The 26,268-nt window shown below is 41.1% G+C and overlaps 2 protein-coding genes across 3 annotated transcripts in view; both read left to right on the top strand.

The window, feature by feature from the left end:
• Positions 1-7,715, top strand: part of tgfbr3 (transforming growth factor, beta receptor III) — a 59,625-nt gene extending 51,910 nt beyond the window's left edge. For both annotated transcript variants that reach the window (XM_061778330.1, XM_061778331.1), the window contains 3 exons: positions 2,633-2,674; positions 2,763-2,873; positions 5,060-7,715. In XM_061778330.1, the coding sequence (XP_061634314.1) occupies positions 2,633-2,674; positions 2,763-2,873; positions 5,060-5,211 (305 nt within the window). In that variant the 3' untranslated portion in view covers positions 5,212-7,715. The remainder of the gene's footprint in view (positions 1-2,632; positions 2,675-2,762; positions 2,874-5,059) is intronic.
• Positions 7,716-16,143: 8,428 nt separating this feature from the next.
• Positions 16,144-26,012, top strand: brdt (bromodomain, testis-specific). Its single transcript, XM_061778332.1, has 8 exons — positions 16,144-16,785; positions 20,439-20,749; positions 20,841-20,978; positions 22,218-22,356; positions 23,090-23,205; positions 23,663-23,992; positions 24,352-24,480; positions 25,105-26,012. Exons 2-8 carry the CDS (start codon positions 20,519-20,521, stop codon positions 25,336-25,338), a joined length of 1,317 nt encoding a protein of 438 aa, XP_061634316.1. The 5' UTR covers positions 16,144-16,785; positions 20,439-20,518; the 3' UTR covers positions 25,339-26,012.
• Positions 26,013-26,268: the final 256 nt, after the last annotated feature.

Genomic DNA, 26,268 nt, shown 5'->3' with positions numbered 1-26,268 from the left:
ACTCTGCTTTACTCCACTACTTTACTTTTCCTGTACTCTGCTCAGCTCTAAACTTTAAAACTGCTTCACTTTGTGACTTTACTACTTAAACTTAACCTTGCTTTACTTCACACTACTTTACTCCACTTGACTCTAATTTGCTTTACTCTGATACTTTTACATAACTTTGCTTTATTCTACTTTTACTTGACTCTGCTCAGCTTCACTTTGCTTATTTTCATTATTTCACTTTTGTTTTACTCTGCTTTGCTTTTCACGCAACGTCACGACTTTTTTACTTTCCCATTTACTTTATATACGCTACCTTTACTCAATCCTGCTTTGCTCGTCTAGCTGTTTTGAATGTCATCAAAAATCAAAAGGGATCTTGCTTTGACAGTCCCCATTAAGCTTAATGGCTCATCTTTTCAAACTTAAACCTCAAATATTTGCTGTTTTAGAGTGTAAAGCTTTCAAAATCAATAGCGTTCTTGCTCTGCCATTGGAAAACAATATGCTAAAAATGCTATGTTTAAATAGTAGTAACACGACTTTATAGAAGCTTTAACCACTGCTACGTTGGCCAAATAGGGTCGGATGTGTTTCAAAATCAATATAATTGTGGCTCCATTGCAGACTCGATGAAAAATTTAAATTATATGAAGTGTTAGTCGTCAAGGTTTCCGTTCAGGAAGTCACGTAGCATGTGCAGAATCCTGGAGGAACGTCGCTTACCGACATTGGCGGATTAACGACATTTTTCATTTTTCCGCCGTCTCGGAGCGGCGGGGCCAGTGTTGACGTTGGACGGGTTGCCGTTCGATTCCCGGGGAACACACAGGAAGACGCGGTGGTGAGCATGGTGCTAAGCTAGCTAGAAAAGGCCGCATCAGGCCAGGGTTAGTTTTCCTTTGTCGGTCTGCAGCAAACCGCTGACTTCCTGGTTCTCCTCCAATCAACAGTCACTCTCTCACCCAAATGAGTGTACGGTATCTTTAGGGACCGAAGCAAGCTTCACTTAGCAACATGACAGTTGGTAGACATGTCTGTCTTCTAGGCAGAAGCTCCACCAGGACCCAAAAAATGAAAATAAAACATAAAAAAGTTCCCCCCGGGACCATGTTTGCGCCGCCTGAACCAATGTTTCACACGGACATTTGTTACAGACGGAGGCAGTGTTGGGCCACTGATAAACTTTGCCAAAAACAACAGAGGAGCGTCTGTAAAAGATTTTTAAGACACCGTTAGATGTGTAATGTACATAGAACCTAATTTATGAGTGAGCTGAATGGTAGTTAGTGCGTTTTTGTTTTAATCTAAAATGGTAATGGCTAGCGCGCTTGTGCTAATTGCGATTGCTGTTTCAACTTTTGTATAGCAAATTTATACCGTACACTCAGCACCAACGTATGCAGTTTAAGGATCCAAGTCCATCCCTCAGAATTAGCAGTAAAAATAATGTAATAATAATAATAGCGGAGGGACAGGGTGATTATTATTCGATTATTTGATCAATAATCAATAGGCGAATCGATTCTAAAAAGATAATGAGAGGCTTAATTTGAAGCAGCCATGTTCACTTAGGAACATTAAATTTAGTAGGTATGTCTGTCCTAAGTACACCCACAAAACATTGTCAAAAAGCAATGGACTAAAAGAGACGGGAAGAGCTGCCATCTTGTTTGGAAGCAGCCATTTTAGGGCCATTTCGAGTCCATATTACGCTGGAGAGTTTGTCTGATTGCTACCAAATTTAAGCCACGTGTACTAGAGAGATGGACAAAGCAAAATGTACGTTTTGTCGGCAAAGTTTGATGACTCGCCATAAAACCCAACAAAACAAGCAATTGTTATTGGTTTTTTTTGTTTGTTTCTTTCTTTAATTTTATAAAAACCCGACCCGATGCGCACCCTTGAACACTGGAACATGCAAATTTCTGAGGCTTGCATTCCAAGTTCACATGCTACAGATAACATTGTTGACGGGAGCGAGGGCATCCTCCAGCGATGACCTGTCATCTATCCGGCCTAATGAAAAATACGTGGCCTAAGAATAGACGCCATTGTACTCCGCCGAAGCTTGGAGGCGCGCCAGGCGACGTCGCGGCCGACCCGGCGAGGTTCATCGCTCAAGACCCCGACGGCACATTCCGAAGCGCGCAACAGTTGTGCTGTTCTGTTCGTGCGCAAGATCAGCAGATCACAGTTTACACGTTTATATACAGTATGTACAGCGAGACAGAGAACTAGAGAAATACTTACTAGAAATATAAGAAATAAATATAAACAAATATTAAATAAAATAAAAATGTCTATATTTTGTGCATTTAAAATAGATTTCCAGAAATACTGTATTTTTGTATATATTGTATGGGTTTTTTAACTATTTTGTATATATTTATCTACTTTCTTACTGTATGTTTGAATGTATTTATGTACATATATTTTGTATGTATTTTTTATATATATTATTGTGTGTATTTTAATATATATATATATATTTTGTTTGTTTGGTTGGGTTTTTTTTGGGGGGGGGGGGGGGGGGGGGGGGGGGTGTATATGTATCTATTTCTGTTTAGTTTTGTTTCACAATATTTTGTATGTTTTTGAAAAATGATATATATTCATACGTATATTCATTTCTGTCTTGCAGATACGTCGTCACAAGCGGGCTCGGACGACCCCACCAATAATAGTATGTTCTTTTCCGGAAAAGTGCAGCGACGCGCATAAAAGGTGATGGCCAAAGTTATTGATCATCCATCCATATTTTTTGTTTTCAGACTCGGCGGCGCAGCTGCTGGACACGCCGACCGTGGTGGGAATCGCCTTCGCCGCCTTCGCCATCGGCGCTCTGCTGACAGGAGCGCTTTGGTTCATCTACTCGCACACAGGTGAGCGCTTTTAAGGAAAACACAAGACTGCGCGAGGAATGTCGGGATTGGCAGAAATGCGTCCAAACATCCTGCGGCTCACAATAACACGGACCGCGACTACTTCCCGTGCCGCGGCAGCGAGGGCGCGCTCGTCTTTCCTGCCTTTGAATGTTGTCAGGGATATTCTCCGCATGGAAATTCCCCCCCGGTCGGATTGCGTGGGCCCTCGCAGGAAAAAACTCGCAATCTGTCCGCTGCATGCCAAAATCTTCTTCTTCCTGTGTCACCCCTTGAGACCCTTGACCCGGAAGTCAGAGGTCGCCTTTGGTAGTCTCGTGCTTATTGTCCAGCTGTTTTCTTTCAGGCTCGCCCTCATAAGGGTTGCGGGCGGTGATGGGGATTCAGGTCGACTCAAATCACTGTTTTGATGACTTTTGACTTGACAAAAACTTAAACTTGGGACTTGTCCTGTCCTGTCCTGTCCTGTATCGTCCTGTCCTATTTACTACTCATTGCGTTCCCTACCTCAGAGTTTAGTACTGCCTAGCTCTCTACCTTTGTCCTGTCCTATCTACTATTCCTTTCATCCTATGTTTTTCTGTCCTTTCCTATTTACTAGCGGTAGCATATCTTCCTCACAGGTGTAGCAATTCCCGGTTCACTACCCCATTCTGTCCTGTCCCGTCTCGTCCTATTTGTTACTGGTTGCGTCCCTTGCGCACGCGGTGTAACGCTGCCTTCCCAGTCTACATAATAACTCCTACTTAACGTTATCACTGTTGGATTGTTATGTTTTGCTGTTCTTGTTCTCTGTTTTCTACTTGTCTGTTGAACAGGACAGGTTTAAAAAATAAATAAATAAATAAATAAAAATGAAAGCTAGCATCCAGGCCGGGAAAATAAATTAGGAACAGTGATTGTGGACAAGGCACAGGTGCAAGAAGAAGACAACGTTTTTCATCTATCTTGTGTGAAATGACCTTACAAGGCAATATTGATCCAGTCTAAAAATATCCTCCTGGCTTTTTAAGCATTCAAGCACCAAAACAGACCAAGTGAGACACCCCCCCCACCCCCCCTCCCGAGACACAAACGCCTTTTTGCTCCTTTTTATTTTTTTACCCGTCACAGCTGGACACCATAAAAGGTCTTCAGCCTTCAATACACTGAATGTTTGACACTTTGCTCGTTAAGTCCTTAACAAATCATTATTATTTTTTTTAAATAACCTTTTGTTGGACTTTGTCTGGCCAGCAGTACAAACAGGCAAGGTTCTGTCATGAAAACATTTACCCTGAATAGCGATACCAATGGACGCCATTTGATGCTTGCTGGCGGACGCACACCAGCTGACGCCAGTTACTGTTTGCTTCTAAGGATGAGGAACACCTGCAATCCAAGAAATCAAAATGTATATGGAACATTGGTGCAATGTGATTGTGCTAGCTGGCTGAAGCTAACAACAAATGTGTCTCTAAAACATTTATTCCAAAAAAAATGTTCACGGCAAGAAAAAGAAGACTCCCTTCCGGGAAGAAACATCAGACCGAGACTCGGTGTGCGGCGACAATGAGTCAAATAAATGGGTTTTTCTATCTGGCTAAAGCTAACTCGAAGAGTGTATGGAAAATAACGGTGCTCTGTTGTCATGCTACCTGGTTAAAAAGCTAACGCTAACCCATCCATCCATTTCTCACTGGGGTCGCGGCGTGCTGGCGCCTATCCGGCTATTTTAGGGCGAGAGGCGGTGTACACCGCGAACTGGTCGCCAGCCAATCGCAGGGCACATAGAAACAAACAACCATTCGCACTCACGTTCACACAAACCGGAGTACCCGTAGAAAACCCACGCAGGCACGGGGAGAACATGCAAACTGGACACAGCCGATTTGAACCCGGGTCCTCAGAACTGTGAGGCAGATGTCCTAACCAGTCGTCCACCGTGCCGCCCTAACGCTACCCGTGAGAGTAAAATAGAGATGCGCTGTGGTCCTGTTAGCTAGCTAAAGCTAACGCTAACTGTATACAGAGCTGTATCAATTACAAAAATAATAATGCTCACTATTGGTTGTAAAAAAAAAAAAAAAAAAGCTGCAAGGTGATTGTGTGAGCTGACTAAAGCTGACTCGTTGTTTTGTTTTGTTGTTCTACAACGTGTACAAAATTAAAGTCAGTCAATCTTGTGTTTCCGTTGTTGCTTCCAGGAGGGACCGCTGCAGTGGCGGTGGCGGCGGCGGCGGCGGGCGGGATAACAAAAGAGGTCAACAAGTGTCCGCCTGCCTCGGAAAACAGCAGCCCCGGCCACAGCATCGGCAGCACGCAGAGCACGCCCTGCTCCAGTAGCAGCACGGCGTAGCGGAGGGAACCAACCCGGGCAGGATAACCCCCCACCCAACCCCCCGCCGCCCCGCCTGGGTCCGAAAGACTAAAAGAACTCGGGGTGCTCTGACACCCGGGTAAGCGGGAGCACGTCCTGAACGTGCAAGTGCTTCTGGTTTTCTCCACGTTCACGCTACATGTGCAAAAGGATTTTAAAAAAACAAACAAGAAGACTAGGAATAATTTGCCACCGACACCACGAAATTCAGCCAACAGAAAGTCGGACATGTTGCCATGAAGTCGGACATTTCAGGGCGCATTCTAGGACTCGGACTTTGACCATCTCCCACTCGCTATTTCACTCAAATAAATCCCTGTCGGAACACGGTATCTTCGAAAGATTGGTGACGCTAATTTGCGATATTGCCGTGTAAAAAAGCGGCCGCGAGGGCTCGCTTTAAAAAAAATTGCTCCCGACACCAGCTCGGACCCGAAATTACCATGACAGGACGCCCAAAAAAAGTCTCAAACACCCATGCCCAAAATTGAACAGGAAGTCAACCATTTTGGTTTGACTGCAAATTTCAGAGTCTCTTAGACAATGTGGGTGTAGCATGGCACCGAATTTGATGACCATTTCATGTATTCGCCATGATAAATGACGTTCTCGTAACAAATGTGTACTTTAATAATCTCTCACCAGAGAATTGATCCAAATGAGCCCAATTGGGAATGCGTATCCAAGACAGCTATTGATGCTAAATTGCAAAGCTAGCCCAATTTGGGATGTTTTTAGCAAGCCGATCCAGTAAAGCAGGACGTGATACGAACACAAGAACCACTACTGGTCTTAAAAATGGTTTTTAACGTGGTATGTAAAGAAAGCTATTGGTTTTGAATGTAAACAGAAGTTTAAAATGCCAAACAATGTGAAAGACAAATGTGAAGACATACTGATTAACAAATCAACAGTTTTAAACACCCTTTTTTTTTTTTCCATTTTTCTCTTTTGCCATATTGTAAACAGGTGCCTTTGATACAGTAGTATAAATGCTAAGCTAGCTACATTTATTTTAGAGTTGTTTTATATATATATATATATATATATATATATATATATATGACCAACTGGTTTTGTTTATAGTTTTCTTACGCTCCAAAATGATACAAAAAAGGTTGATACCATTCAGAGGCAGATCATTCGCATTTTTAGTGTTTATTTTTCTCCTAGCCCAAGCTAAGCTAACAATACCCCACCCAAAGTGTGATACTGATCTTCTCGTCTTGTTCTCGGAACGAAAGAAAATGAGGCCAAAATTTCATCGTGTCCTTTTTCTGTACATTTTTTGAAAATGTTTTCTTTTTCTTAAAAATGAGACAAAATGGTTGATACCATTCAGTGAGATCATTAGCGATTTTAGCTTCCCCACCCTAAAAAAAACATAAAATGTCACAAGTGTCCTTATAGCGTTATATAGTTTATTTTATTTTCTCCTCTAAAACGGGGCAAAAGGGTTGATACCACTCGAAGTCGGATCATTAGCATTATTAGCATTCGCCCGTCAAAAAACTGGCTGTTTTTCCTATACTAAGCTAACTTTCCCCACTTGACACTTTGTAGGGCGGTACCAATCTTCTATACTTGCTCTGGGGGGTGGGGGGAAGAAAAGGAGATTAAAATGTTCCTTTTTTTTGAAAAAAATCTACATTTTGTAATGTAAATATTGTAAATATTTTTTTGAAAAGTTGAATGTGACGCTCATTTGTTAGCAATGTAGCATTTCACATCCGTTACAGGACAACCTCCTTTGTCGTAAGCGGACCAAATTGCGGGTAAAAATTCCGTTACTACAGTTCGCAGGTGCGATCTGGTCCACATTTGCATGGCCAGCTCCGATGCTAAACTAAGCTAAGGCTAAGAAAATACCGCTTACATTGTTAATCCAGCCAATCGCTGCCTAGTTTAACCGGTGATTCGATAAAATTGTAACGGTTTTTAGATGTTTTTTTTGCCAAACAAAAAAAAAAGCAAAAAATGTCAGCATTTTATTTTTTAACCAAATTTAGTTTTAACTATGCTTTTAATTGTACCAGTACAATTAGCACATTTGTTGCACCTTTTTCCTTACAAATATGAATCTGAACATGATTGAATTTTACTAGGTTTTAAGAAATCAGCGCCCACCTCACAGTTTTATGAATGTTTGCACCAAATTGTTATATATATATATTTTAACTTTTCAAATGTAAACATGTATAAAGAGGGAAAAGAGTGTAAGTACATATATATTTGTGTATAAAATTATATTTTGGAAAATATTTAGCCAGAGGAATTTTGTGGTGGTATGTTGAAGTACTGTGAATTGCCAATCATCACTTTTTACAAGGGATTTATTTGTTGTTGGGTTTTTTTTTTACATTCTAATCTTCATTCAGTGTAACCAGGATGTAAATTGTATAAAACAGTTTAATCTTTTTTCGGTTTTCTATATTCCATGTACAAAACTCTTACGAAGACAAAAATAAATGTACCAAAATTCATGTTTTGTCTAATTGACTTGATGGTATCGGTAAGTAATCCCTGTATGTGAAGAGCACTGATGCCCCCGCAGTCATAAAATTGGCCAATCGGGAGTGAGCTTTCGAGAAGGAGAGGGGCACGAAAGAGACGGTTCGTTTATGATTGCAATACATTGATGTGTCATGTTCAAACTGAACGAATAATATCACCGCAGTGAGTGAATGAGTGAATGCTAACTTCCTTAGCCATAGTCAGGGAGCGCAAACTCGTTTATTGCGTAACTCACTATTTGTATGAACGTACTGTCCCTTTAAGAAGCCTATCACCATGGAAAAATATTGATATCACAGTGTATCTTATGTGCTGATACACCAATTTATAATATTCATAATATTGGAATGTGTCAGTATCAATATTGCAAAGTATTGTATCAGTAGCGCTACAGTATTTGTACACCATTGCAAAATACATAAAAGAGCAATATCAGAATGTTTTGTATCGTTACAGATTACAATCCAGTCGTTAAACTGCCATGAAGTATCCTCGCACTTTCAGTTTGATTAATTGATTACATATATATTTATTTATTTTAGAGGATTATGTTGTGAATTTGAATTCACATCGAGGTTTGGCCCCTAACCTCTGCGAATAGCCGGGGTTCACTGTAGTTTTTTAAACAGATTATTATAATACGTGTGTGAGGGAATCTATTTGTAATGGCTCTAATTGTGTCCATGTGTTTGTTGCTAAGTACTGTACGTAAACAAATGATGTCGCGCAGCCCGGACGGAGTCATCCATCAAAAAGCGAGGGATCGACTCGGTGACATTCGGCCTTTTCATTAACTGCGGTCGATCCATCTCGCATATGTAATTAACCCCAACCGCACCCCCCGCCGACCGGCGTGTTATTGGGTAAGGTTTTAGTTTGAAGAAAATGCGACTTTTGGCTTCTCGCTCGCTCTCTTGTGGCTTATTTACAGAATGAATGAATGAAAGCTTTATTCCGACCATGTTATATTACACAGTAAACAAATTTACAGACAACAGAACAAAAATTGTCAGAATATGTTTTTGTCCGGCTTTTTGACACTTACATGGTGGCGTCCCTTTTCATGAGCGTAGATGATTCTGGTGTGGTTTCGGATAGGGTGGGGGGTCTGGGGTGGGGGGTCTCCAGTGTGTGGTTGAGAACAATGAGCTGTTGAAATGACGTCTTTGCATCTCTGGACTGCGGTGAGCTCATAATAGGCTGCAGACCGTGCAGAGCTGCTGGGGCTTGAAAAAGGGGGCGCTGGCCACAGGAGAAGTGGGGGCAGGGGGGGCGCCACCCCCTCTTTGCGGGCTCCGTCTTGTCGATGACGTCTCCGCCGAGGAGATGCTGGACTTGGTGATAACACATTTGGCAAGTCCTGAATCCTGCTGACCCATTTCAGGGCGTTCGTGGTATCGTTTGTGGATATCCCATTGATGTACTGTCATAAAATACCGATGGTATCACTTTTGCAAAGGATACAATATTGGTAAACAGTCATAAAATAATGATATCACGATGTGATATCATAAAATCACAAAATATAGTTATTGCAACGTACCACGTCAGTTGCTCTAGTTGAACAGAATCAATATCACGTTTCATACATCACTTTCTCTCATGATACAGTATCGATACAGCGTCATAATATAACCAGATATTGTGGTGTATTGTCTGTAGGGATACATTCAGAATCAGAATCATCTTTATTTTGCCAAGTATGTCCAAAAAACATACAAGGAATTTGTCTCCGGTAGTTGGAGCCGGTCTTCTACGACAACAGACAGTCAATTGGCAGAGAACACTTTGGAGACATAAAGACATTGACAAAAAACAGTCACTGAGCAATAAAGGGTTGCTAGTTATCTGGTAATGCCGGTACATTTATTTATTTATTTTTTGACAATTGTGCAAAAAGATGCATAGTCCTCTAGCACTTAGAGCAGGTCGAAAGACTAATATTGCAATAGTCCGGTGCAATGACCATTGTGCAAAAGGCGCCGAGACTTCAAGCGAGTAGTGCGATAATTTGGGACAATGTTGATTGTGCAAATGTTGCAGATACTCCTCAGTCAGTGTGCAGGTGGAGCAGATGCTACTCTGGCATGAGTGGCCAGTATTGGTCAACAAGAGATATGCAAATAGTGCAGCGTGGGGAGACTACGACAGTGATTGCACGAGTAATATATAATTGGCCCCACAGGAATGTGACAACAAACTCAAGACTAAAAGCATGTTGCAATGGAATTGTAGGTTAGGTGTTTAGGAAGTTGACTGCAAGAGGGAAGAAGCTGTTGGAATGTCTGCTAGTTCTAGTTTGCATTGATCGGTAGCACCTACCTGAGGGAAGGAGCCCGAAGAGCCGGTGACCGGGGATGCGGAGGGTCCGAGAGGATTTTGCACGCTCTTGTCTTAGTGCTGGCAGCGTGCAAGTCCTCAAGGGTGTGTAGGGGGGTACCGACAATCCTTTTGTCCGTTGCAGTCAGAGTTTGTGCTTTTTTGTAGCAGCAGCAAACCAGACTGTGATGGAAGAACACAGGACTGATTCGATGACCGCTGTGTAGAACTGCCTCAACAGCTCCCTTGGCAGGCCGTGCTTCCTCAGAAGCCGCAGGAAGTACGTCCTCTGCTGGGCCTTTTTGACATATGTTACATACATACATTCGTCAATGTCACAAAATATTGCTACCATGGCGCATCGCTTTCTCTAACAATACAGTATCAATAAACTGTGATGAAATATCGATATGGCAATGTATTAAATCCCTTTCACTAATGGTACACTATCGATACACCATCGTAAAAAGTAGATTTTGTAAAGTACCGTATCTCACTTGTGATACAAAATTGTAATGTATCACTCTAATGATACAGTATCAAACACCCTCGGAAAATATCGATATCGCAATGTGTCATATCATATTTTCTAGAGTGCACAGAAGTCAGGGTGGTGTTGTTTTAAGGAAACGTTATATATTGAAATTCTAATCATGACACGGCGGCTTGCAAAAACATGTCAACAAATCCCACAAAATGGCCGATTGTTGCGTGTTCATCTTTTCCACTGAAGCGCAGTCACACAAAAAACAAAAAAACAAAAAAAAAAACGGCCAGGCAGCCAGCGAGAGTCACGGGAGCCGGGCCGAGCCTTCATTAACGTTTGTTTTTCCACGCCGGCAGCCGAGTGCACCAAACCAAATACGAGAAGCCAAGCTCGCTCCTCTTAAATGTATCCAGATGTCGGCTCGCCATCCCAGGAAAAAAAAAAAAAAAAAGAAAGAAAACACACGCAGCTGATCAGGCAACGTCGTCATCCACAAAAACACATGTGAGATTTATAGCCCTAGGACGCACTGAAAGGTTAGCACTCCAGGAAAACGCAACTGGAATGGCAGCTAACACTTATGCTAAGCTACGCAGTATGGTACAAAAAAACACGACTGGAATAGCCCATAACATTTATGCAAAGCTACATTATATATTACAAAACAAAAAAACAACAACAACAAAGGGAATACCAACCAATGTTTATTCTATGCTACACTGCAAAGTACAAAAAAAACATGACTGGGAAAGCAGTTAAAACTCGTGCTATGCTGTATCGTAAAAAATAAAAATACAAAACTGGAATAGCAGCTAACGCTTACGTTATGCTCTGCTGTAGAGTTAAAAAAAAACACACAACTTGAATAACATAGTGTTTCTGCTAAGCTTCACTGTATGGTACAAAAACACTCCTGAAATAGCAACTAAGGATTATGCTAAACTATATTGTATGTTTTTTTTTAAAAAAAACAGGACTGGAATAGAAGCTAATGATGATGCTAATCTACACTGTACTGTATAGTACAAAAAAGATAATGGAATAAAAGCTAATGTGTATGCAAAACACTGCTGAGCTACAATGTATAGAACAAAAAACAACAACTGTAATAACAGCTAAAATGTATGCTAAGCTGCACTATAGTACAAAAAACATGACGATAAGAGCAGCTAAAGCTAAATAGCTTAAGCTACATATCAAAAACAAGGCAGAGTTTGTATTCTTTAAGTTTTAGGCTACTTTTACAAGAAAAATGTCATTTTTCCAAGAATAAAGTCCACATTTTATATGAAAAACTTCTAATTACGCATAAATAGTCATTACATGAAAATTTTATTGTATGACATTATACGTGATATCATGGTTGACAACAACACACCAAGGTTCACAAGGATAAAGTTGGAATAAAAAGAGAAAAAAAAACTATTAGCCAAGAATAAAGACAGAATAATATAAGTAATTAAAAGACATTATGACAAGAAAAAAAAAACACAAAATTAAACAACACTTTACAGGAATAAAGTTCAAATACTATAAGCAGAAACGAACTAACTAAAATTAAACCTAAGTAATGATTCAATTAAAATGTCTTGCACACAAAAGGTCAATTTTACCTAAATACATGTTTAAAAACAGACAGTTCTTAAAGATTAAATGCAACTGTATTGAACTGTACTTCCTTTGCATACCATTAGCGGGAGCTGGTTGTACTCGTACCAAACTTTGAGACTCACTTGTATATACTGTAGTACTTAAAGCTTTACTACCAAAATCCATAAATACGCTGACAAAGTCGAGTATATTTGAATGGATAAGGGCCAGTAAGACATAGAGTTGTTCATGTGACATCCCCACCTACTGGCCTGGCATGCACACTGCAGCTTTTTTTCCCAGCTCTTTTTGCATGTCTTTTCCACTATAAAAATAACATTGCTGTTTTACTACATGCTTGTCATATACTATATATATAAACATATGCTAGCGGTTGAGTCTACTTTCTGCTCTGGATGTTATCTACACGAAGAGACGCTCCTGGAAAACTCTGCTTTGCTCATCACGCCGACAAGGAACGCCGCTCGTTCACATCTGGCACGGGAACGACCCCCGAAAAACGAGCCCGATGAGCTCGAGCCGTCCCGCTGGCTTCCCGTCGTCAAGGACGACAACAACCATGGGATGGTTTTTCCACACGCTGCTCACGCGCCCGCAAGGGAGAAAAATCAGAGTTGCATTTTTTTTTCTAAAAAGTCCAGCTCTTCACCTTGTCCTCACCCTGCCCCCTCCTCAGGGGGGCACCGCTGAGCCGCTCCACACCGTCGCCACGGCGACCACAACCCAATTTCCCTCTCGTCTCGCAATAGCAGACACTGCCCTCCATTTGTTTTTGTTTTTCTCCAACCGTCACTGATGTTTGGAGCAAATGCAAGGACAAGTTCGTCTTTAAAAGACTCCTGGAAGTGGACAAAAGGCGCCCGAAATAGCTTACTTGGCTGCTATGCTCTATCCACACGCAATGACCAAAACTCTAATGTTTTGCAATTTTGCAATCTACGACACGAAATTTCAATTTGGCAGCCATAGGACTAAATCTGTCGGAGTACTTCTTTGAAAGACAAAATGAGGCAAAAATGATAAGTTTTGATGCCATTCTCCGCTCGCATGCAATGACCAAAAAATGTCAAGTTTGGCATTTTAAGTATTGGCCGTCTGTCTAATATACAAAATTCAAATTGGGTTAGCAACCAGACCAAGTATCAAAGAAGAGCGCTTGTTTGAAGGACCCCCGGAAATGGCCAAAATGACCCTAAAGCGGGAATTTTGTCTACCATTCTCAGTATCAAATATTTGGGAGCAACTGGGCAAAATCTCCTGGAAATCAAACAATCAATTAAACTTTATTTGTATAGCACCTTTCACACATAAAATGCAAGGTGGCCAAAATAGCAAATTTCACTGCCTTGCTTCAAATTACAAAAACATCTCAATTTCAAAGAAATTTGGGCAACTATCAATAAACTGCTTTTGTAGTACATTCACGTTGATGTTTCTTTAAGGGGCGTGGCCTCGTGAGTGATATCCGGTTACCGAATATTAGCGTCTCTGCCATGCTCCTTGCTAGTGTTTTCATTTTTTTATTTTTATGTTTTCTTTTTTTCACTTCACTCAGGCAGCAGCTTGAAACTGAAGCTCACTTACACAAAGCAAATAAACAAAAACAAACAATCTAGCGATGGTTCGTAGCTTGTAAAACTCTTAAGTTGGAGCACTCTTAAGTCAAGGTAGATGGCTGCATGTGCTGAGGACGTTGACAGAAAAAAGTGTCATAATAATAATATCAAATGTTTTGCTCTTCAGAGTTTACACAATAGTGGCAACATTAGGAAATCTGGATTTTTTTGTGAATAAAAAAAATTAAGTTGACAAAACAAAATAATAACAATAACAATAATAATGAGCGGTGCACAGAACACCGAGCAGAACGCGTGGTGACCCTACCGGCCGCTGATACTTTCCAGGCCGGCTGACACGAGACAGACGTGTTTGACTCCATTTTGTTTGGGTCCGCTAACTAATGTATGATCCAGCTGTGCCCCCTCACACACACTTCTCTAACCTCTCCACCGCACTCTTCCGATGCAAGCCTCGTGCAAGTGTCTCATTAAGTAACCGCATGTGGCTCTCATTGCCCGACAACTGTACTACTCCATTTTACATATGGACTTTTTTACGACTACTAGCATTCTGATGCTAACATTTAGCCACGGGGACCTCGCTAAAACGCTCTAATACACTAAAACTGCTGATGGACGTAGAAATATTTTCTTCCAGCATTGGATGACATTTTCAGCCTCCCCCATTAAATTTCAAGTAATCCAAGTGCAAAATACTCAAACATGAACTTGTTGTGTAAATTTTAGTGGTCCTGAGACTAAATGTTACTGTAGCTGTAATAAAATGTATTCTTAAATATGATTTAAAATACCAAATACCTCTTGAGCATTTCCAAAAAAAAATAAAAATTCTCCTGTCCTTCTCTTTTGTGTCAAACTCTTTATTTCAAACGTGAAAAAGTAACAGAAAAACAACAAAACAAACAAGATTTCAAAATCAAAGTGTTTCTTTTTTCATTATGTAGCTAGGTTTGTACTTTAGCAGTTAGCAAAGCAGCTAACAAGGGTAGCATGTACTCTTGAGCAAAATCTCAAGCATTGATTTGCAAATCTGTTACTGCAATTATTTGTATAATTATATTTTATATTATTTTTAAATTTGTTTTTTTTTTTTTTAGGTGCTATGGTTTCAGTAACAGGCTTGCGCCAAACAACAAAATATTTGCTATGACAAATAAAATATATCATAGAAAGTGCGCTGTTGATTATTTAACTGGATGAATACAATTACGTTTTATTATCTGTTATTCTTAAAAACATGAAAAAATATATAAAATAAAATTTCCTTTTTGAAAACCATTGGTGCCTAAATTGTCCTCCAATTGTGGAATAAACAAATCACACTGCAGGGTCTAGTTTGAATCACCATCAACCACAATGGCGCCATCTTGTGGACATTTTGACTTTGTAACTGCGATTTTGGATTAAACACAACAAAGAGGCTGTGCAAATACGACAGTACCTGACTAGTTGAAAATTATTAATTTACCACACACAAGAGTCATACCTTTTCAAGAGTACGATTCAGTAATAACATGCAACCCCTTCTGAAGTACTTAATGAGTAGGTTACTGTGATCATTTCCGGTATACTTTGTATAAATTGTTAATAAAATATTTCCTGCAACGTCTATCTCCAAATTTGTGAACAGTTTCTGGACCTTTTGTGAGCAGGCTGATAACATTTTAGACAATCTATTTTGTGAATTTAAAGCAGTTTTGGTCAATAGTAACTAATTCCCATCTTTTCCCGTCATAATTATTTTTCCTAGAAATAAGTTATATGTTACTATGAAAATAAAAGGAACACGTGTCACTAGTCGTAATACTTGATTTTATTTGGAAAATTCTTCCTACATAAACATAACAATGTGGCTACAAACCCAACCTTTGCCCACGCCTTGGTTGAATTTATCTCACGTTATAAATCATCAGCTTTTCCTTAAATATATTTAATAATACATTATTATTCATTTAATATATCCCAAAGGAATTCTTATTGGTCAATTCATTTTATATCTTTTTACTTTACTGTATATGTTACAGCTCTCTTTGACAATTTGCTTGTTTAAATAAAGTATTTTTAAAACTATTAAGACGCGCAATGTGACGTCAGAGACAGGCGACATTTTACCTGTACGTACGGTTGATTGTCGGTGCTAACCGGAAAAAAAAAAAAACTAATTATGAACTTTACTACTAGATAAACGTTTATGTATTTACTACTCAGAACAACTGACTAACTAGGTATTAACATAAGCCCATAGAAAAGGCCAAGCTTTGGCCATGTTAGCCACCGCTAAATACAACATCACATAGCGCAATTAATCCTCATACAAACAGCAAAATTTCTGTAGAAACATGTTGGACATAACTGTGAGTATGACTCATTTGACAACACTGAAAACGTCAGTCGTGCCTTAAATGCGGTATATGAAATCGCTAGTTTTGTCTCAATAAAAATAAAATAAAAAATAACGCCACGCGCGACGTGGGAACATAAGTGAATTATTTGTGTTTCCTTGATGGGTTATGAGTTTTCCCACATTGTAAAGCGGCACCTGAAGGCATCGCTCTGGTTTGTAGTAAACGGGGTGCTGCAGCACACATCCGCGTAGTCCGCACTCAGCGCACTGTTATGCGGGCAGCCTCCGCCGGAGCTCCACGGTGGAGCTTCCCCCGGCTTTCGTGCCTTCGCATGCGGACAGTGACAACCTCTCAGTGGAGGTCTGGCTCACAAATGCACCACTATACTCTTAAAGTATTTGGAAGAGCTCAATTTCAACATTTTGTTCCCCCTCGATAGTTAAAAAAAAGTAGTGCGTGACGTAAAGGATTGCATTAGTTTTTAAAATATTATTTACATATATATTTATTTATTTTTGTCCTGTTTAATGTCATGAAATTGGGTTGCAGAAGAGTAAAGTCTTAAACGTGTGATGTAGAATTTGGACCAATCAGTCGTAAAGCGAGAAGTAATGGGCTATAAATCGCACAGTGTTTCCGTAAACTCACCGGTCAACCACTGCGGTCGATGAGTCAAGGAGTCCGGTGACTCGTTAAGGTAAACGCAATCTCGGTAAGCTTGACGCAGTCCTTGCCAAATTTTCATTCACGTCGATTAAAGACGACATGGGGGGGAATTGTAATAAAAACTGTTATTTATACAGTAACTTGAACGAAACCGTCTGTTTAAATCGCCAGCTCTTAGCTTTACGTCCATTGGTGGTGAGTGGTCACCCACGCTCACAGGTGTTGTATACTTGTACGAAAGGATTACAATAATGTTTATTAAGCACATTATATGACGACAGACGTCCCCGCATAACTTTATTTTGCCGAATTGTCGTGTTTGTTTTAGCCGAAACGTTGTGGGTAATTTGCACAAACGATCATTTCGAGATAAGCTAACGTCGCTAATGCTACGGGTGCGTCATCGCGCGGTCTTCAGGCGAGCGGCCTAAAGTTAGAAGTGCAAACACACTTTGGCAAATATCGCGCGTAGGGAACGTGCTTTTACCAACACCCGACAGAATTAAAATAATAATTATTATTAAAAAAGAAGCCAAAGTTAGCTATGAGTGCTAGCATTGGAAGTACAGCTAAATGCTAAAGTAGCATTTACGATTTTTGTCGTACTCTCTAGCAGCTAAGTCTTATTTAATGATTAAGTCAAATGTTATTAATGACTTGTTAGACAGCTTTATTGGCTACTTGACATTTAAATACTTTTCAGTAGCTTAATTTTTGGGAACCTGTGGTGGCCAGCGAGGACATTTTACCGCTGTGACGGGATAATCTGCGACCTGTCAGAATTTGTGACCCCGGGTGTCAAACTTTGCTGTCATTAGTATTATTTTTATTTAACCTTAATTTATCAAGGTGAGGCAGTTGACAGATCATAGCATATGATGACTTAAAGGTTCATAACTGGATAAAAACTGATGCAGCGATTCCTCACTAACTTTTTAAATGATGGTCTTGGGATTCAATGTTGTAGAGTTCCAATCATTAGGGGCAGAAAATTGAAACAGTCGAACAAAGTATTAAGTCTGCATGTCTACATTAATAAGTTACAGGTGGAAATTGATGATTCGCTCGCTGTCAGTCTATCAAGTTTTGATGTCGGTATTTGAACACATACAGTCACAGAAACACAAAAAATGAATGCCTGGTACAACTAAAGGTACATTTGTTGCACAACATAAGGACAACAAAAATAGTTCATAATTCTTTAATTTAATTTGAACTGATATCCAGCCATTTTCCATGGTTTTTCTTGATAGTAACCAAAATCACTGGGAATACGATTAAGTTTAAACATGTCAAATAGGATCAATTATTATGGAATCGGCTATATTTTGTCGTGTCCATTGTATTTTTCAGGTAATATACCTTGAGTAGTACCAGGCATTAAAATGAACAATTTATTTATTTATTTATTTATTCTGTGATTGTTGTGTATCACTCCATGTGGTCACAAATTCTGACTGGTCGTGGATTTTTACATCACCATGCTTAAAGCCCTCAAAACACACAATGAATTTGTTTTTCAAAAGAAAAAAAGCTTTCCCCTTCAAATGTCTGTTCACTAGTTTTACTTTGTGTGTTGCAAAATGACAATAGTTCCAATTCTCCATGTCAAGTCAACCAATTGTCAGTAAAAAAAAAAAGAAACATTTTTCAATTTTTGACTGACAATTGGTTGATTTGTCAATATTTTTACTGACAATAAATCAACCAAATTATTTAATGTTAAATGAATGCATAACATTGAATGAAACAATTTTAGGGGAAAAGTGGCTAAGTGCAACAAACAAATACTGTATAGGACTACTGACTTCACTATGTATTTATGTAAATGCTTATTGTGCTCTGGGTGGCAGAGTTAGACTTTCATTTTTGTGTGTGAGAGTGCAGGAAGTGTACAGTGGACTGTTGTTAAAGCCAAGGAAAACAAGATTAAAAAATAAGGCACTAATTAGAAAATAATGGTGTTTGAATGTCAGTCTATATACAGTTCAATCCCCCGCCTGTGTGGAGTTTGCATGTTCTCCCCGTGTCTGCGTGGGTTTTCTCCGGGCACTCCGGTTTCCTCCCACAACCCAAAAACATGCATGCTCGGTTAATTGATGTCTCTAAATTGCCCATAGGTGTGAGTGTGAATGGTTGTTTGATTATGTGTGCTCTGCGATTGGCTGACAACCAGCTCAGGGTGTACCCCGCCTCCTGCCCGATGAAAGCTGGGATAGGCTCCAGCGCTGTCGCGACCCTTGTGAGGATAAGCGGCTCAGAAAATGGATGGATGGATGAATATACAGTGGTACCTTTGGCTAAGTTTTAAGAGTAATTCATTCCATGGGCAGGCTCGTAAATCAAATCAATGTTCTTGATTGGAATTGAATTGAATTGAAATGGCATTAATCAATTCCACCACAAGTTTTTCTAATTTAAATAAGTAATAAAAATAAATAAATAAAATGTAAAAACAGAATAAAAAATGTGGAAACATTATTTTATAAGTGTTATTGAGCCGAAAGTCGCACATGCGTGCGTTTGTGTTGATGTGTGCCTTAAAGGGGCGTGGCCTATTGCTTGATGTCCGGCTGGATTCCATCCCATTGGCCGTTCTGCTCCATGCTCTTTCCCAGTATTTTCATTTTGTATTTGTCTTTGACTTTTTGTCCTGCTCAATAAATGGCTGAAAGTGCGTTGGTGACTGATACCCGTTTTTTGTTTTGTTTGTTTTCTTTTTCCTACTTTACTCGAGCAGCAGTGTTACTGTAACAGGTGACCGCTCGTTGATTCACCGTCATCAATGTGATGTCGGGCAATGATATCTTACATGTGTTTTAACATGATTTAGTATTTCTATATTTGAGTTGTGTGCGCCTTGGTTTGTCCTTTCACAAATGCCGAAGATAAGTATTCAACACACTGGCCTGCTCTCTGTGTGTTTGTGTAGTTTAAAGGGTTGTAATTTAACATCAGTTCTAGTCTCACTAGCATCGCAAAGCAGGTCCCTCCGGTGGTCACCTATGAATATTACACTTAATTCACTGCAACGCAATACACTGACATTGCAGGACCCTGCGATGTGACTATTGTGCACACGTACCGTGCATCGCGATGATGTTGCGCAAACCATAGATTGCGCAGCTCTAATGTCATGCATGCAGGTTTTGCACAAATTAAGCTGCACCTTTTTGGAAACTGTCAAATTTCTAAAATTGTATGACGTCATGGGCGGCAGTAACCTCTTTCACACAGAGATTCTGCAAATTGGCTGAAGCTGCTTAGATGGCCAGTGTGAAAGGGGTTACAGCATTGAAATTGACTTAAATTTCCCTCCATTCTCTGTTGATTCCTTTCACACAGAGTGGCAAAAAAGGGGAAAAGCTATGTGACAGGTTGTCTGAAAGGAAACCGCGGAAAGCTGGGCTTAGGGTGTAATTCCCCCCCAAACAAAAACGGCAGTATCCCGATTTTCCTGTAGCTGGGTTTTGCATGAAAGGTACAGGCGAACAACTGTTGGCTCTACTGTTGCGTCTTTGATGTGGAAGCCCTGAGTGAAAAGAGCAAATGGTTACAGTACAGAACGGAATAAACAGGCCAACTTCCAATGTATTTGTTTGTACCTTTCACACAGGGCAGTGACCCAAAAAAAAAATCGTAGGAGTTCATATTCCTGACACGCATGATTACGTCCCCTTCCAGCCATTCGGTGGTTGTGAAAGCCCTCACTCCCCGTTCCAGGGGGGCGCGTGATGGCGAGCGCCTCGTCTTAGCCGAGCCGCATGCGAGACTCCCCCTCTTCATGGCCTCTGGGCGACGCCATGTCCGGCGCGGAAGTCTGTCCCAGCGCGAGCGGGAACCCGCCCCCGCCCGAGGTGGTCAACGCGAAGCGACCGGGACGCAGCACCAACCAGCTGCAGTACCTGGAGAAGTCGGTGTTCAAAGCTCTGTGGCGCCACCATTTTTCCTGGCCCTTCCGCCAGCCCGTCGACGCCGTCTCGCTGCGTCTTCCCGTGAGTGAGTCCTCGTCCCGACTTTTACCCGCCGCATCCCGTCCGCCGGATTGTGTTGTCATGCTCTCCCCTCACTCTGCTGCATTTCCAGGATTATTACACAATTATCAAGACTCCAATGGATATGGGCACCATTAAGAGGCGACTCCAGAACAAATATTACTGGAAAGCAATGGAATGCGTACAAGACTTCCACACCATGTTCACTAACTGCTACATGTACAACAAGGTAAGACTATGTTACTAGTACATGCCTGCTATGCAGTAAACCAGGGATACTGTTGTAGCCCTGCTGCGAATAGTGGGGGGTGGGGGGGAAGTGACCAATTGATGCACCTCAAATCTTTATAATTGTCTGTATAAGACTGATGGATGTCACTAACTATGATCCCCAAACAGTTTATCATTTCAGACTCATCTTAAAACATAACTGTTAAAAATTAACTCCAATGTACTACTTTCCTATTAGACAGTGCTTTGGCGCTGACTTGTGGTGTTTCAGAAAGAAGTACCAAAAAAATGCACATAGGTGAGTTAGAGCAGGGGATAGGTTCCATGGACGTGAATTTATGAAAGCATTTAGTAAAGCCCAAACATTGGGGGTTTAGAAACACACTGTAAATGTATTTGAGCACAATATTTTGCAAGTACTGGACAGAAATTGTTCACAGCGCTTTCCACATTTTATTCTGTTAGTCGTGTTCCAAAATGGAATACATTTATTTTCACTTAAAAATTCTGCACGCAACACTCCAAAGTGGCAACATTGGAAGTTATTTATTTTTTTTTTTTTACATTTGTGAATTTATTGAAAATCAACAACTAAGAAATGACCAACATCATCTTAATTGGAGTCCACATAAGGTAAATTCAGTTGATTGGAAAGGCACACACCTGCCAAAATGGGGCACCACAGTTTACAGTGGATATCAGAGCACATACCAAGCATCAAGTCAAAAGATTTTATTTTTAAAGTTCAGAGCAGGCGGCACGGTGGACGATTGGTTAGAGCGTCAGCCTCACAGTTCTGAGGACCCGGGTTCAGTCCCCGGCCCCGCCTGTGTGGAGTTTGCATGTTCTCCCCGTGCCTGCGTGGGTTTTCTCCGGGCACTCCGGTTTCCTCCCACATCCCAAAAACATGCATTAATTGGGGGCTCTAAATTGCCCGTGGGTGTGAATGTGAGTGCGGATGGTTGTTTGTTTGTATGTGCCCTGCGATTGGCTGGCAACCAGTTCAGGGTGTACCCTTCCTTCCTGCCCGATGACAGCTGGGATAGGCTCCAGCACGCCCGCGACCCGAGTGAGAAGAAGCGGCTCAGAAAATGGATGAAAGTTCAGAGCATTAACATCGGCTTGAATTTAAATTGAATCAACTTTGGACTGAGGCTGTAATAAGTGAAGCACTGTGAATACTTTTACGGACGCACCGTATGTTGTTTCTAATAGTCTACATATTTCCTTTCCTCAGCCCGGAGACGACATCGTTTTCATGGCGCAGACACTGGAGAAGCTTTTTCTGCTCGAAGTCTCCAAAATGCCCAAAGACGAATGTGAAGTCCTGCAAAGCGCCCCAAAGGAAGCAGTCAAAGTGAAGAAGAGCAATGCTGGTAAATGACTACACTGCATATTTACTATCTACCTCTTTCGCACAGAAATCGGAGGAAGAAAGGGAGAAGCTGGCGTTTGAGTGTCAGTCACATAGACCCCAATCAAAGCATCGGTATGCTTTCACACAGCAACACGGCGTTCGACACGAAGATAATTAGACGCGTGGCGACATTTGGCCTTCACGTGAATGGGGGGGGGTCGTACATTTCACGCAGCCTTTTCCTGGCCCCCGCCCCAAGAAAAAAAAATTGCAAGTACTGCACAGTGCATATTGATTAGTGTTAGATGGGAGTAATACCCAAGGTATGGCGTTTGATAGCTAGTATATTAACACGGACCTTGCATTCTCAGTGAAACAGCAGTGAAAAACGAGTCCTATAAACCGCCAATTTCTGCAATATTACAGGGATTTCCGCAACAGACAAGTATATACATTCCACCCAAAAATATGGCAGTATAGTGGAGCTGCGGTGGGTGAATGTCGATATAACGGGGGAGCAATATTTCCTTTCACACAGCCGCCATCCTGACTTCGTTAGGGCACTGATACTACTTCTAAAGACGGGACGTTTGTGAAGTAAAAGTGACTGTCCATCCATCCATCTTTCGCTCCTCTGGGGTCAGGTCGCGGGGGCAGCAGCTTTAGCAGGGAAGATCGAGAGACACGGTCGCTGCGGCGTGTCCTGGGCTGTGACTGAGTTTATTTATCCTTGCCATTCGCCGACTCTCCAGCAGGGTCACTGAAGCCAAGACCCGACGTGGTCCTCCAGCACACTGTGACGATCATCCCATCAGATGCTCCTCGCCCAGTGTCACCCGTGCACATCTCAGCTCGGATGGATGAAAGTGTAAGTGGAAAACGGTGCATTGACACCAGCTCACACACGCCAAGAATCACATCGGTATTAACAGAAAATCAGTTGACTGTCAGTGAGGAGCTACTGTATGTTTAGCCGTGATTGTTAGCAGAGTGTTGCACAGAGTCTTCATGTCAATTATTTGCGGCTTTTCCACTATTCGCAGAGGGTTACTGGTAAAGGGCTGCGTGTGTTTGAGAAAAGGAAAACAAAAAAAAGTAGAATGCTAGTCTTTCCTCAAAACAAAAGTATAGCAATATTGCAATTTTTGTCAAATGCTGACACAAAATCAAGCATTATAAGCATGCACCCGTCACAAACAAAGCCTGTGAAATCCTGGCGGGACTGATTAATGTGCCGCAGCACGCTGGGTGGGAATCCTTGCAACATACAGTATTGTCATTTTAATGGCGGTAGGTATTTGTTTTCCTCTTCTTTAAACATTCAGATAAAAAAAGGTATGAAGAGAAAATTGGAGGCCACCCCCTCGGCGGTCACCAGCAGCGTCAGCGAAGTGCCGGCAACGCTCGTGCTATCTGCTAGGACGGGTAGCGGGCGGCCCATCAAGGCGCCAAAGAAAGACCTCAGCGACTTGGAGGACAAGCGGGCCAAACTGACCGAGCCGCTGCGTCACTGCGACGCCATCTTGAAGGAGATGCTCTCTAAGAGGCACTACGCCTACGCGTGGCCCTTTTATACGCCCGTGGACACCGTGGCCCTGGCGCTGCACGACTACCACGACATCATCAAGCAGCCCATGGACCTCAGCAACATAAAGGCAAGTTAAAGGCTACAAGCCCGGGATTCCAAGACGGTGTTAGGGTTGCAAGCCAGAGTTAGGGTTTCAACTATTTAGGACCCCAAACGAGGGTTTGAAGCTGGAGTTACAAGTGACCAGTTGAAGCCAGGGTTGGGGTTTCTAAGTGGGGTTCCAAGATGGGGTTAGTTTTCCCAAACAAAATAAGGGTATTTAGGCTAGGATAGGGGGGAAAAATATCCAAAAGACAAAAATAGAAAAAGGGTTGGGAAATCTAAGCGAGCCTGTTTGAGTTTTCTGGGGCGGGTTGTGTGTGTCTTTTTTTATAATTTTTATTTTATTTTATTTAGTTATTTTTACCGCATATGTTGATTCAACAGAAAAAAATGGAGCAGCGCGAGTACACCGTCGATAAGGAGTTTGCTGCCGACGTCAGGCTGATGTTCTCCAACTGCTACAAGTATAACGCTCCTGCACACGAGGTCGTCTACATGGCCCGGAAGCTGCAGGTAGGTGCTTGTGTGGTGTTGACACAAAAACTTCAGGCTTCTGCTAGGAAACAAAAACATGTCAGGAAAACCCTAGTAGACCACCTGGATTCTGAGGGGGTGTTTAATCAGAGGCACTTTGAATGGTGGCAGGTTTGTGCTGTCTCCCATTTAACATGAGTTTGAATGTTATTGGTTAATTTTGAACAGGGGGTGTGTGCCCTTTTATTTGGCGGTCCAGGTTATTGGTCACAATGTTGGGGGAAAAAAAAAAAAAAAATGTAAATGATTTATCTTGCTCTTTTTATTATTATTTTTTTAAACATATATATATATATATCACAAAAACCTGACATTAGAACAGGTGTGTGTAGACTTTTTCTATCCACTATATATCGTCAATGAGGTGACCAGGAAATTGGGCTTTCTCCTTCCAATCCACCGGTCTGGCAAAGTTTGATTCGGAAACCTACAAGCATGCAGTCCCCAATGTGCTGCAAATGCAAACTCAATGTGATTTAAACCTTTCATAACCACAGAGTGATTAGAACAAATCAGATTAACATGACCGATCAATTTCTTTTAAAATGTAAAGTGACTTTGTGGACCCAGTGTATTTAAACATGTCCACGTGTCATCAACCAGGAGGTTTTCGAGGCGCGCTACGCTAAGGTTCCGCAGGAGCCGGCGCAGGGATGCGTGGCGGCGCCTCGTGGGCTCGATAAGCCCAAAGGCGACTGCGTGCAAAGGCGCTCCCTCTCGGCCACTTCCTCTTCCTCTGAGAGCGAGAGCTCTTCTTCTGACACGGAGAGTTCGTCAGAGGAGGTCGCCACGCAACTCGCCAACCTGGAGGAGAAGGTCTGTCGGATTAACCCCTGACCTCTGTTTTGTTGTGCCTACAAGACATACATTGAACCCTCATAAAAAAAATTGTGAATAGTCGACCCCTCCAAAAAATGTTTGCACTATAGTCACCTGTAAGTGTCCCACAGTGCCTGTACGGCCTGTGCCTCGCTTTTTGGGCCATGTGTATTCTGCATAAAGAGTACAACTTTTTTTTTTTCTCTCTTTCTTGCTCAAAATTGTCTCTGTATTTTTCTTGTCAGTCAAGATGGACCGATGTGTTTTTTGTTTTGTTTGTTGGTTTTTTTTTTCAGGACCCATACCGCTTATTAGTAGTCAAGGAGGCTGATAACCGATATTTGGAGCCGATTTTCATTTACAGTAAAAGGGAAAATCAGTGGGAAAACTCCAACACTTTGTTTAAATGCCTTTAAGTATATGTTTATTCAGCAGCTTTTCAGATTTGCAACATTTCATTTTTTTTTTTTTTTTATATAAATCTTAGACAATGGACATCTTTTTTTTTTTAATTCTGAAAGAGCAGAGAGTTCCGTGCTCAACACCATGTCTTATAAAGTTAAATAAAAACATCATCAAATAAATAGCTTCCCTAAGTTTTCTACAGTAAATGTTTTCCAAAATTTCAGTGGAAATTAAATGAAATCTTTCACTCATCTTTGTTTGGAGTTCAAACAAATTAGTGCAAGAGTTCCCAGCATCTCTTATAAAGTTCTCTGAAAATCAAAATAAATAGTTCCCCGATGTTTACCCAGATGATCTATTATTGTACGTCAGATTTATTAAAAAAAAAAAAAAAAAGGTTGATGCCAGTAAGCATCAAAATAACTAAAATCGGTGCCGAAAATTGGTCTTTCCCTACTTGTCAGCTAAAATTTGCCTTTTGTAGTGTACTGAATAATATTACTTATTCAAACAACTCTTTTAAATGATAAACTGATTGTATAC

This window comes from Phyllopteryx taeniolatus, chromosome 7 (assembly GCF_024500385.1).
Source record: "Phyllopteryx taeniolatus isolate TA_2022b chromosome 7, UOR_Ptae_1.2, whole genome shotgun sequence".
NCBI classification, from domain to species: Eukaryota; Metazoa; Chordata; class Actinopteri; order Syngnathiformes; family Syngnathidae; genus Phyllopteryx; species Phyllopteryx taeniolatus.
Note: the sequence above shows the minus strand (reverse complement) of the source record. Positions and strands in the feature narration are given on the sequence as shown.

What these genes read in the sequence shown, in the direction of transcription:
- brdt (XM_061778332.1), top strand. Translation starts at nt 20,519, where the DNA reads ATGCGAGACTCCCCCTCTTCATGGCCTCTGGGCGACGCCATGTCCGGC. An exon ending in AGTGAAGAAGAGCAATGCTG is followed by an intron (nt 22,357 to 23,089) that starts GTAAATGACTAC and finishes CCGACTCTCCAG; the next exon opens with CAGGGTCACTGAAGCCAAGA. An exon ending in ACATGGCCCGGAAGCTGCAG is followed by an intron (nt 24,481 to 25,104) that starts GTAGGTGCTTGT and finishes GTCATCAACCAG; the next exon opens with GAGGTTTTCGAGGCGCGCTA.